General features: G+C 40.2%; 1 protein-coding gene across 6 annotated transcripts in view; it reads right to left on the bottom strand.

The window, feature by feature from the left end:
- LOC125891717 (forkhead box protein J3-like) overlaps positions 1-13,465 on the bottom strand; it is a 91,769-nt gene that overhangs the window by 24,504 nt on the left and 53,800 nt on the right. For all 6 annotated transcript variants that reach the window (XM_049581184.1, XM_049581185.1, XM_049581181.1 and 3 more), the window contains 2 exons: positions 11,616-11,717; positions 5,947-6,105 (listed from right to left, as the gene is read on the bottom strand). In XM_049581184.1, the coding sequence (XP_049437141.1) occupies positions 5,947-6,105; positions 11,616-11,717 (261 nt within the window). The remainder of the gene's footprint in view (positions 1-5,946; positions 6,106-11,615; positions 11,718-13,465) is intronic.

The raw sequence follows: 13,465 nt of genomic DNA on the forward strand, positions 1-13,465 counted from the left end.
GGTAAAGTTAGAATCGTTGTTACCAAACAGAAAAACATGACCAGAAAAAGACTGTAGCTCAGTTTTTTTTACAGCTACAATGGCTTGTTGAGAAGACCTCCAATATGATGAGGCAGTCTTTTTTTGAATTCAATTTGCAAATTTTTGTATTGTGAAATAAATCAAAATTTTGTTGTTAAAGATTTGGTTGTTAAACCTAAGAGGTAAAGTTATGATATTGTGGAAACGCAAATAAAAAGACAAAGCTTTGTTATCAAACCAAAAAAGCCTAAGGCTGATTAATTTTCAAAAGAGGAATGAATTTACCATTAACACCCATTGACAGATCTTTGACACTAATGAGGGTTATTTTGAGAAAAATGTCAGAAATGTGTTCTATATGGTCTATTTAGTCTATTTTATGTCCCCCATAATTTTCCTTGATGGATAAATTATCCAGGTTCTTAACGCCCAATGTGACATATATGTAACATTACAGATCTCTGACAGTGAGGGTGGTATTTTGAAAAAAATGTCAGAAATATGTTCTATGTTCTATTTAGTCTGTTTTATGCCCCCCATAATTTTCCCTTAAGGAGAAATTGGTCCGGGTTCTTATGGGATATAAACGGAAGTCGGAAATGTAAATTCGCCTCCTCTGCCCAAATCAAACCGGAATGCCAAAAAATCGGGGTTCTGCCCCCAGAGGCTGTATTGCCGTCTGCCAGAAGTCAGACACCGAATACAGCCGATGTGTTCCGAGAATGCAGCTACACTGATCAATTGTGTGTCTGTTTGCAGGACACATGGAGGAAAGCTTCTGTGTGCAATGTCAAGGTGAGGGAACGAGGTGCTCAGCTTTAGAAATGGCAGGATGTAGGGTTGGGGGATGTGATGGTATATTCAGTAGCAATGTGTCCACCAGTAGGCATTTGGAGATACCATTTCCACCAACGGGAGGTACTGGGGGCAGGCTGTGCAGCAAATCAGGGCTGATTTTAGCGTGATTTTGTGGTCTCATGAATCCAGCTGCCTCTCAAGGTCACGTGATATGGGTGGATGTGGAGGTGCAGAGAAAACCTGTAAAACTGGGGTACCCTCTAGCTCACTGGGTAAAGCGTGGGCCCCATATCGGCTGAGGTCTTAGCAGCGTCCTGTTCGATTCCAGCCTGCGGTCCTTTGCTGCCTGTCATCACCATTCTCTCTTCCTCATTTCCTGACAGTCTTCAGCTGTTCTACAATAAAGGCAAAAGACCTTGAAAAATAATCTTAAAAAGAAACCTGTCACATCTGAAATTATTGTTCCCAGGAACTTTGAATCTTTCATTTTGATAGAATTTTAGTTTTACTGTTTTGAGTCTTTTGTTTTGAACTCAAATTTTGTCACATGAAGGAACTATTTTTTCTGTTTTTATGGAAGCTCCAAATTAAAGAAGAAAATAATTAAATATGATGAAATATGCAGTGATTATTTCAAACCATTTGTTAATTAAATTCACAGAACAGTTTCTGCATCGTGATGTATACTGTTACTGTGATATAAAACTGCATATACTGTGACAGAAGACTTTGGCCATATCATCCACCACATGCAGGATGTTTCAAACACTGAACTCACATTATATGTACATGATTTACAATTTTTGGTGTTTACATGATAAGCTTCCTAAAAGATTTTTTTTTAAATTATTATCACATCATCCTTTTTTATGAATGTAGGCACATATGTATTTGTATGTTTGCATTTATATACGTTTGCATCATAGACTGTATAATATAGATGAACAACATCACAGCTTCCAAAAGTGAAGCCAAAACATCTTGATCGCCCCCTGGTGGCTGACTGTAATATAGGTCATAAACCCCGCCTCCTCTATGTTAGCAGATGGGGCATACACACCGAAGTAAAAAGCTCGAAGTACATGTCAAATAATTTTTTCCCAGTCTGCCAGTCCGCATGTCGAAGTATCCTTGGGCAAGATACTGAACCCCATACTGTTCCCAATGGCCTTGTGAATGGTTATTGAGTAGCAGGTGGCTCCATAGTATGGTAGCCTTGGCCACCAGTGTGTGAATGGGTGAATCTGACATGTAGTGTAAAAGCACTTTGAGTGGTCGGATGACTAGAAAAGCGCTATACAAGTGCAGTCCATTTATCGTGTCATTTTAGGTCGTTCTTACTACAACTAATCACTGATATTAAAAACAGGGGCTGTGAGGTGATGATTGACAGCTTTGTTGGCCAGTCGAGTGCCGGCAATCAACAGTGCTGCTTGCAATTGGTGGGATGGCAGGATTTTTATACTACGGAGATTATTACTGTGCAGACTCTGGCTCCAAATGATGTCACCAGTGCAAGATGGCGGTTGTATCTTGTCTCCATCTTCATGTACAATAATTAGTGTGTGTCTACTAATTCAGAATTTATTCTTTCATTCACACTGTGCAGTGAGATGCATCCAAACTGGACAACTTGATGTAAAATACTGATTACTTTAATATTCTATGTTTTAAGATTGTCCAGCTGCCAAATTTAGCAAAACCTGTTTGCATCCTGGGACATTTTAAATTTTAAGGTCAGATCATTGTTATTATTTTTGTCAAAAGCCTTTCTGATGCCATGTATTCCTGTCCTGTTTTCTGTATCTGACCAGCTGGTGATGAACCCTTTGTTGTTCCCATTAAATATTTTGTTCTAAATCTGAAATCGCTCAGCATGGGACAGTTTAGCTCCTGACAGGAGGGTTGCTAATCTAGTCCCTCCTTCATAAAGAGGCAACTTATTATCATCTCTCTCTCTCTCTCTCTCTCTCACACACACACACACACACACACACACACAGGTTGAGACTAATCAATTCAAATAGCCGAAGGACCTTGTTTTATAAAGGATGAGGAATCATTTAAACAGCCAGCGTAAAATCTGGCCAAATATGTCTCAGAGTATCTGTGGCCTGCCAAGTCTGGAGTGTACTTTACACTGGCCAAGACCGTAGGCACCATAACAGTAGACGACATGGGACGGCCTCAATTTAAATAAACCGCACTCTGTGTGTGTGTGTGTGTGTGTGTGTGTGTGAGTGTGAGTGAGAGTGAGAGTGAGTGTGTGTGAGTGAGTGTAGTAAATGGCACACAGACAGGACAAGCTAAGTGTTTAATTGCTGGCTAACATAATGAGTCTGCTTTTAATTGTAGACAATTTAGGCCCCTTGTCTCAAATTCGTTAATACTGGAGTGGTCAGGCATCATTTATATGCATCAGAGACCATAAAGGTGAGCTGTCAACACAAAGGGACGACTCTGATGTTTCCCGCTGTTTTGTTTTTTTTGCATGATAGAGGCACTTCTATCAAAGCATATCAGTGTTCCCCACAGGTTCAGGTTTTATTTGTGCTGATCAACCCTGAGGGGTGTAAAGGGGCTGCAAACAGGGTTGATAAAGTCGGCTGCAAAACAAAAATTCTATTCACACGCTAAATAATCAGTGCATATGGATGCAATGTTCAGCAACAAGCACCAGAATTTTCAATCAATCTGCACTTTGAATTGCATTTCCACATGCCTTTGTTTGGAGAGCCCAGATAAATTCTCTATATGGAAAACACTGGCTGAAACTGTCTTTGTGACTGCTTGTTTGACTCTGCATGTCAAAGTAAAATAGCAGCAATAAAATGAGCTTTGTATATAAGATTTAAAATCATTCAGTTACAGAGCACGACTGAAATTTAAGATTTTTGTTCACTCTTCCTGACAAGACAAGTATGGCTTCCATTTTATGCCTCTCGTTTTGCCATCCAGTATTTAAAAAAAAAACTATAACTCCCAGGAGGTGGAGTGTGGATACCCGACCTGAGCCCAATGGGACCCGTCAGAACCCCAAGGGTTGGTTCGGGTTTGGATAAATCAGAAATTTTGTTTGGGTTTGGTTCGGGTTCGGCCCACTTCACATGCTGCTGTGTTGTGCTATGGCCTATTCAAGGGCTGGAATTTGTTATTTACGTGACAACGCCTGAATGCAACACAGGCCAATAGTTACATTTCAGGCAGGTGATGGTAAATCTTCAGACTGAACTAATAAATATGGAGGACGCTAGACAAGACTTGCTATCAGTAAAGTTTAAAACTGCCAAAAACCATGCAGGGAAATTGGCGGTATGTTAACGACGGTTACAGTTGAGTTCAAGAAGAGTTCATGAAGACAAAGACTTGAAAACAATGGTAAGACTCTAATTCAATTCTATCTGTGTATTATGTGTGAGTGAGAAAGGTTAGGCCGCAGTGTGTGTCTGTTAACTCTGCTCCAATTGAGTGTGTGTGCTGCGCGTGCGGCATGGTTGACTGTGCGTAACAGCAGCCTTTTGATGGTCATTGACACACTGTCCATGTGTGATCACGGTAAACAGACAAGCTGTAACCATGACAACAATAAATATATCAGGTAACAAACTGCGTCGGGTCGGGTTTGGACTTAAGAATCACAAAATGAGGCCTGAGCCGCTCTCTAGCTCCTATCACCACACACAGGTGTATTGCATACAGCCAATAATTAGACTGAAATTGGTTACTTTTACCAGCCTGTCCATTGTTGCCTTATGTTTGCTCTGATGAAGGACTAATCGACCGAAACCTGAACAATAAGTCTTGACTTACTGATGCTTCAAGCAACATGCCAAGACCAAGCTGGGTGGAGCGGTGGTTATTCTGCATCAAGACTTTTGTTCATGTCATTTGCTCAAGGGCTGACACAATATCAGATTTTTACCAGACGACTATTGTGGGCAAAAGAAATTTTCTTTTGAAAAAATTAAAAATTAAAATAAAGCTTTTAGTCCTCTTGAGGGTTGCGGGGGGGCTGGAGCCTATCCCAGCTGACATTAGGTGAGAGGCGGGGTACACCCTGGACAGGTCACCAGACTATCACAGGGCTGACACATAGAGACAGACAATCACTCACACTCACATTCACACCTACGGACAATTTAGAGTCACCAATGAACCTGCATGTCTTTGGACTGTGGGAGAAAGCCGGAGTACCCGGAGAAAACCCATGCTGACACAGGGAGAACATGCAAACTCTGCACAGAGGGGCTCCCTCCTGGGACTGAACCAGGCGACAGTGCTAACCGCTACACCACCGTGCTGCTCTAGTCATCTTCATCTTTAACTTTATTTATTGCGCATTTTATGTTTTTTGGCAAATGAATTACACTCCACATACGAGTGTAGGGATGTGGTGAGTGTGTCTGTAACAATAACTGTACAAAATCGCACAGGAAGAGCAAATACTCTTCAATGACAGTGAAAAGGCAACCAGACGGTGTTGGAGGAGGGAGACAAAGAGTTGCTGGATTATTTACTTGATATCACAATACTTGTATTATTAACATGATATCAATATTTCATTTTTGAATATCACAGTTATTGTCAATACCTGTATTTTGTGACATCCCTGGAACAGAAAAATGCATCTATGTCATGTAAGCACACTCTGCAAAGGACCACTGAAAATATATTTGCTTGCAAAGTCTGAACATGAAAGAGAAAATGAGAGTTTCAGCAGCAGTGTACTGTAGATCCAGCGTACATGTTGTTAGCTGGTTACCACCTCCTCAGTCTGCTAAGGGTGCAGCAGACACCTTCTGTACCGACTCAGAGTGTCTGGACCGGTGACTGAATCATCCAGATTATGTGAGAATCAAGTGAACACGGAAGCGTGTAATAAAAAAATCATTTTCAGTTTGAATGCTGGGTTTAAAATTTACCAGTTCCAGATAAAAAAAAAAAAAAAAAAAAAAAAAAAAGCAGAGGAAAAGTGGGAGAAAGCAGCAACTCTGCTGAAGTGTCCTTAAACAAGTGTCTGCAGCAGCGTCAGGTCAGCTGTTGTCCTTGTGCAGACAGACAGAAGAAAGGAGAAATTCTCCCGCAGCGATCATTAGACTGTCGCCCAGAATAAAGAAAAGGACTTACTGGTGTGTAGCTGTGGACGTTGCTGCTGCCGCTGCTGACGGCGGTGTTCAGGTTGTTAAGGTTGACGGACGCCAAACTCTGCTCTGAAAGACTGTTGCTCAGGCTGCCCAGACTCCCAGGACTCTCACTGCCCTCTGCCTCGGGGTTGTACAGTGCTACCTAAAAACACACACACACCGGATCTATGTTAATGTGACAATAAAGGCAATCACACAGGGCCAAAATGTTGAGGCAATGCACCATGTAAACTCCTTCAAAGGCAGTGATTCATGATTTTATTGCTGCTCGTCGCCCACTTTGTTACTCTGCTGCATTTGGTCCATTTGCCGACTCACACGCAACCTAAAGTGAACACTGTCCACCTCAAGAAGTTATCCATGCACCATTAACTTATGAGACAACTCGTGAGGAAATATGGAAATTAAAGTGCTGGTATATGCAAATTAGTCCTGCTGCTGCATAACAGCACAGAACCTAAACTAATGATGACTTTTTTTCCCTTCCCCTGAAACATGGCGATTTTGATTAAATGTCGTGACCCAGAAACCACCGGGCAACTTCAGAGATGACTTTACTGTCTGAGAGTTTGGCACCGATGAAGAGACAAGTTGCACTTCAGAGGAAGTGTGCTGCGTATTGTCTTGTGGTGACAGATCACAAAGCTTTTAAAAAGAAATGCCTCAGGATTATGTTGAATCGTGTTTCTCTTGTTTTGTTTGACTGTCAGTACTTGTGAAGTGGAGCTGCAGCATTAGCTCCAGGCTACATTTAATTGTATAGACAAATGTGAAATTATAGCCTTCGGCTGAGACAACAGTAAAGGCTCTCTGGGGCGGTGCTCTACCCTGCAGAGCATCTTATAGCAGGAAAAAAAAGAAGCGTTTCAGAAGTCAGCTTCTTTAAGTGTTAATCCTGAACATTTTCTGTTTTGGTGTATGTGGAGACATCTGAGTGAACCTGTAATTCTCCTCGCTGTGTTACTGTAGAAACAAGGAAGTAATTAGGTGGTTTACAAGAGCAATTGAAGTTTATATCTATGCTTTAGAAAAGAAAAGAAAACCTGATAATGACCAAACGCTTCGTGATGCCTCTAGAAAGGTTTCAACTTTTTGCTTTTTAGACTCAAGAATTTAGGAATTGAAGGAAAAACATTACAATATCTGAAAGTAATGATGACTTTAACGATCCCTTTCAAAGAAAATATTTTCTGTTATCCTAAGCTCCTGGTATCATGTTATAGGAATGTCTTTTTCAGAAGCACAGGCTCTCTCCAATGCAAACAGAATATTAGTGAGCAAATGTGTTATTGAAGAGGCTCTGATGCACTGCTGCGCCTGCAGGACGCCACCTGTCTGGATGTGGGTGGATATCATTGACGTTGGCATCAGCATCGTTACCATCAAGGTCTTCCTCTCCCTGCTCTGAATCATTTTTTTTTTAAATGTATAGTGATGACTAAGACGAGTCAAGTTTTAGTCTTCCCCTGAGTAAAACGGAATTAGTGCAAACTGGCATGCATGAAGTAAACTAACTGTTTTTTTTGTCATTATTGTTTTCTGTGTGACACCCCAAACTGTCCGGGGAAACAATAACTGCTTCATGCTGATTTTCTCTGGCTGTTAATGATGCTCACCTCTTGCTTTCTCGTCACATTTTTAAGACTCTTTATGTCTGTGGATATAATAAAACTGGAGAAACTTTTACAGAGTTGCTCAATAATGTGTCTAACAGGTTTGTTCAAACTGTAATGGTGCAAAAATGTGAAGGTATCAACTACTGCTTTAGGCAACAGTTATAACACAGTATTTATGTAACTTAACAACTGCACTACAGTGGTTAGTTTGGCTAAAATACCAACTTCTGTCTTATCATTACACCAATCTATTATCTGTTTTTGATTTTTTAGATTAATGTAAAGTCTATTAAATGTCAAAGTTAATGAGAAATATAAGGACCCCCAGAGAAGCAGATGAGAAAAAAATGTGATGTTTCCACTTAGTTCGGTTTTTGTGAATCCACCACCCTGTGGCTTCTGCCACAAGGTATCTGGATTGACACGCATCCTCATACAGCCGTTGATTTTAGAGAAGACTGTGTACAGCTCCAGAGTTAATGGTTACCATGGAGTGTAAAATGTCAAGCAAGTTGGCTTTATAATACCTTCTCATCAAACCACTGTCCATTACTTGAGCCATCTTCAGGCCTTTTCATTTCATCCTAATATCCAGGCTAACAGCACATTAGCGATGATTAAAATCTATTTCTAGCCAAAAGAAAGACGTGACAGTAATGCAGCATAACTTGCTAAAATCTGAGAAATAAAAACTCACCTGGAAGAAAACATGAATGCTATTAGTCTTATTTAGAGCATGGGGTAGAGGTGAAATTCAGCCTCTTGTGGCCAAAATGAGTATTACACTATTACAAAAAATCCTGATCAATAAATAAATAACAAACAAACAAACAAACAAAAAATCACCTGCCTAAACTTTCTGACTAAACCTTTTGTGCACGTCTTCTTAGATGTGAACAAACTTTGATAACTTTGATAACTTTTATCAAAATACCTTTGTGTTATATTTGCTAAGACTGTAACTATATTCTAAGAGGGACAGATAGTCTGTGAAACAAGCATGTCCCTCCTCCTCTTACTACTGCCTATAACGACATTAACTAGAATCAGACCGCAGCGCCTCAAATCTTTTTACAAACATCTTTCAGTGTACTGTTTAGATGTAAAGAGTCTGAGAGTTTGTGACCAGCACCATGTGGGATGTAGTCAAATGAAGTATCATGCACAGCCCACCAGCTAAACAGTACACTAAAATATATTTCTGAAAACATTTGAGGCCAGAAACAAGCAATGCGGTAACAGAATCTTGATTTATATTTGATCAGTGCTGCTTAGTTTGAGAAGTCTAACCACAGTGATTGACAGCTGCGACAAAACAAAGGAGAGCATACACTTTAGATCAGACTTAAAAAACAGATCACCTAAATTTTTTTTTCTTACTTGCCACTCTGGGCTTCTGTAGGATATACCTGTAACAAGTTCCCGAAACCCAAAGAGAAATTTCCCGTTTTTTTGTCTGAAAAACAGATAAGTACAAACAGCGGCAACTTTTTACATTAAAAAAAGCAGGAACCGGTAAGTCCCTCGTATTTTTGTGGATACGTGATAATTAATTGGGTATATAAAATTACACTATTTGAATACACGGCCATGCAATGGTGGTGTGACAGGCATTTAAAAATGTTTTTTATAAGACAATGAATTCCCAATGTGTTAACAATCTGTAATAAAAGTGTTTCATATTGACAATTTCTGGAAAGTATGAGCTGAGATGTGCGAAAAGAGCAGAATGGAAAACTGGAATAAGCTGTCAAGTCCAGACGTTCACATCACGTCCAGACCAAACACTTAAGAGTTATGTGAGCTGCTGCTGTGGGACAAATTTTCTCTTTGGTCGGGGTCAGACAAAGAGGTCGCGTACCACACATCATCATTCTGAGTGTGTGTGTGTGTCTGAGCGTGTGTGTGTGGCAGATCAGACAGGCGTCAGAGGTCCCAGTCGCCGCTTGATCTCTGACCCTCATACAGACGGTCACACCCAGTTCAGCTTTTTAGTCAGCGTGTGTGTGTGTGTGTGTGTGTGTGGAAGAGTGAGGACCTGTAAAACAGCCACTGATGGTGAAAGACAAAAACAGACTCCTTCTGCTGCAGCCTTCAGTCAAGTGCGTCTTATATCCAGTTAGCATTAATTATAGCCTCGACAAAGTTCGACACGTTCTCTCTCAGCTGCAGGAACAAATGACTGCATCGTCTTGACTAATTCATTTGTCAAAAATCATCATTTCACATCATTAAGAATTGAATATTCATCAGACTTAAACAGCCACTGAGTAGCATCTCTCTGAGCTTTTCAAACTATTTAAGAGTTCTGTATGTTATATTGGTGGAGCTTGACGAGAACATATCAGCATATCATTCTTAATGGTAGTTTGTTAATTCAAGTCAACCAGTCATGGCTCACCCACTCATGTCAGAAATTCTTGTGATCAAAACTAAAGAAGCACGCAGAGGCTGCGTTGTTAGACATTACTGAGAGACGTGACTCAGACTCACAGTCAGCCAAAAACTTTTGAGAATAATTAATAAGCCACAAAGCTAACATTAGCATCTGTATCCAGTCCTTATGAACTCATGTCGATATGTGAGGCGCTAATCTGTTGCTACTTCCTGAAAATGTCATCATCGGACCGCAAACTGGGTGGGCGTGTTTTCTCAAACCACAGTTCATGGTGTAAAATGGAAATTAAAGGGAACCTATTATGATTTTGATTATTTTCTGCCACATATATAATGTGAAAATATTAGATGGTGATATTAGACGTAGTCAAAATTTTAAATAATGAGGTAACCGTCTGTAGAAGTGATCCCTGAGAGGAAACACCTCAGGCTTCAGACCGTTCTGAACACACTGTTTCCGACTGTTTTCTACTTTTGAGACAAGCTGACTGGAGATTGATTTCTTTATATGATCATCTGCTCAGGTCAGCTACTGCAAGTATTTACATAGCCTACACAGCTACATGCTAACATCAGGGAAATTTAATCTTGGTTGGGGATGCTGTTAATTGCTCCCCGATTTCCGTTAATATTTCTGCTGGAACATTGCAGTTGGGGAAAATTTGGGTTTAGAAGCTTTTGTTACAGATTGTTCACAGTGGAAAATGCAGCTAATCTCCGATACAGTCATTCCCTGGCTGCAATGACGGTGCAGAGATACCAAGATCTGAAGACACACAAACGCTGACCAATCAGAGCAGACTGGGCTACTCTGATTGGAGTGTGAATACAGGTATTCTATCACAATATGAGGAATAAAAGTGTTTTTGACCATTAAAGTATGTAAATGTGTTCTAGTAGAAACCCAAAATACAAGAATGAACCTGAAGAGGAGCATAATAGGTCCTGTTTAATGTGGCTTCCCACAGATTCAACTCTGAAGGCAACTGATGATTATTTTCCTTATTGATTAATCTGCCGTTTATTTTCTCATTTGATTGATTTTCTCATTTTGTCTATAAAATGTCAGAAAATAAGCAAAGCTGCCCCTCCCAACTTCCAGCACCCAGGGGGGATGTTGAACAACACAAAACCTAAAGTTTAAGACAAAGAAATGCACCACAGCTTCACATTTGAGAGACTGGAAGCAGGAAATGTTTGACATTATTGCTTGAAAAATGACTAACACGATGACTCTATTATCAGATTAACTGCTGATTAATCTTTTGTCGATCAACTCATCGGCTAATCATTTCAGCTCTCCAGTAAACAAGTAGTACTCTTGTAATATTTTTAAGGTGGATGCTGGATGTTGCCAACTCATTAGCAGCTAAAACTTTCTGGTGTTTGTAAGCAGCAAAAAACTTTACAGCAATCTGTGTTTTTCCCAACTCAGTAGTTTAAATGTGAGCAGGTTGGAAATTCTGTTCTTCTACCTGACCACCACTGAATAGACTGTACTAGATAAGACGAAACAACATGCACTGCACTCTGAGATACGTGTGGTGGAATAAATCTTTTATACCTGCTCTGTTGCTGTGTTTCTTACTAATGACGAGTGATAAAACCAAACTTTGTAAGTGAGTAGCTGGTGTCGTACCTTGTTGGTTACAGCATTGATGGCCAGAGTGGGAGACGCCCCTCCTGACATGATGCAGTCCATCCTCAGAGACTCTGACTCCAGGCTGTAGGGAGTTGATGCCTGAAAGTAGAGGACAGAGGAGTGAGGACGAGGATGGAGACACCAATTAATCTATGCTTCCAGTGGATCACCAGCAATAGACCACTTTCACAGAGGACATTTTGACATGTCAGTGAAGAAAAGCACAGGTGTAAATACCAAACAAACAAAGGCTACGTTTTTACTCAATAATTTTATGTGACGCATTTGTGCAAACAATCTTATACAAAACAGCGAACTCTTGAATTTTACACTTCTCTTAATTTGACACAAAATAAAAGAGAGAGAAAGGAAAAAGAAAAAAAGACAAAGGGAATATACCCATCGAACTCTACATGTCAACCCGCCCGCACAGCCTTACTCGTAATTTTTGAGTTTGTGTTTAATTAGTGTGTCGTCAAGGAAAAGAAGTAAATAGTGACCCTATTTTTTAAAAAATTCTTCAGTTTATCATTCAAGATAAACCTAAATCTCTGTCAGTACAGGGTTCCCACACATTCATTTATATGCGACGGCCAGCCACGATAACAGCATCTGCCGCCACCTACTGACTTTCTATTTTTGGAGGAGCACTGTTGAAATCTATATACCGTTTGATAATTAATTTCCAACACACTCGGAGCGCGGAACATCAGGGAGGGGCTGTAAAAGTAAAACTTAACTGTTTAAAAGTTGAAAAGTTTGCATTTACTTGCATTTACTCTCATCAACCAATCTGATCAGATCTGAATAGAACAAGTGATCCATTATCCAAATACCCCATAACCCGCATTCACAGACCATCAAAAACCTCAGCTTTAGAGAGAAGACACTGAATGAGAGAAAGAGACAATGCGTATAAATTTACTAAATGCCTCTGATGTTCCCAGTATAATCAATTTTGAATTTGACTCCAGTGGGATTGTCAGTATATGACAAAAGATGCCGATTATGTCAGTCCAGAGTCTCTCTATTTTGGGGTAATTTTGGGGGTTAAAGTGAAACTGATGTGACAATGAGAGGAAACATTGGGGAAAATTTTATTCAATTTAGATTTTGAACAGTACCACCCATCTCTGGCATTTCTCAAGCAGTTATGACTATTAGGGCTGCCCCCTAAAAGCCGACCAAACGTTAGTCGACCAGAAGGTCATTAGCCGGCAAGATTTCACTGGTTGCTTAGTCACAGAAAAAAATAAATAGTGACACTTTATTAGGAGCTGCGCCTTGTCAAAATAAATCTATATGACTGCACCATGTGGGAATTTAATTTGAAAGGACAGACACATGAAGTGGCCATGCTCCGCAGTCACACAGGAGTCGCATTAATTTCCAGGGCTGGTACCTGCGGTTATTCCACAGGCTAGTTAATAACATGTCGGGCAGGAAATCCAAAGTGTGGGATCATTGTGAGAAGGTGAAGGACGAACCCAAGGTGATATGTAAACTCATCTTCACTGGTCGACTACAAACATGACGTATCATCTGAAACGTGTACATAGCTACATGCCCATTAGCCACTTAGCACAATCATTACTGCTTTGCCGACAGAGTCATTAACAGGCTGCTCGCTCAGTGTGTGACGTGCATGTGTAGATAAAATATAGGCCTATATTAATGAAGGTTCATTAGTACGGTTCTGTATTTCTGATACTATTCTTTCTCAGACCTTGAACCCAAACCATTGTGTTGCCCCGCCCAAAATATATAATTTAATAATTAAATTAATATGGTAAACATGTGGGCGACTAGTCGACTAATGGCCCTAAATGACGACTATTGGTCCTCTA

This window comes from Epinephelus fuscoguttatus, linkage group LG7 (genome assembly GCF_011397635.1).
Source record: "Epinephelus fuscoguttatus linkage group LG7, E.fuscoguttatus.final_Chr_v1".
Classification (NCBI taxonomy): domain Eukaryota; kingdom Metazoa; phylum Chordata; class Actinopteri; order Perciformes; family Serranidae; genus Epinephelus; species Epinephelus fuscoguttatus.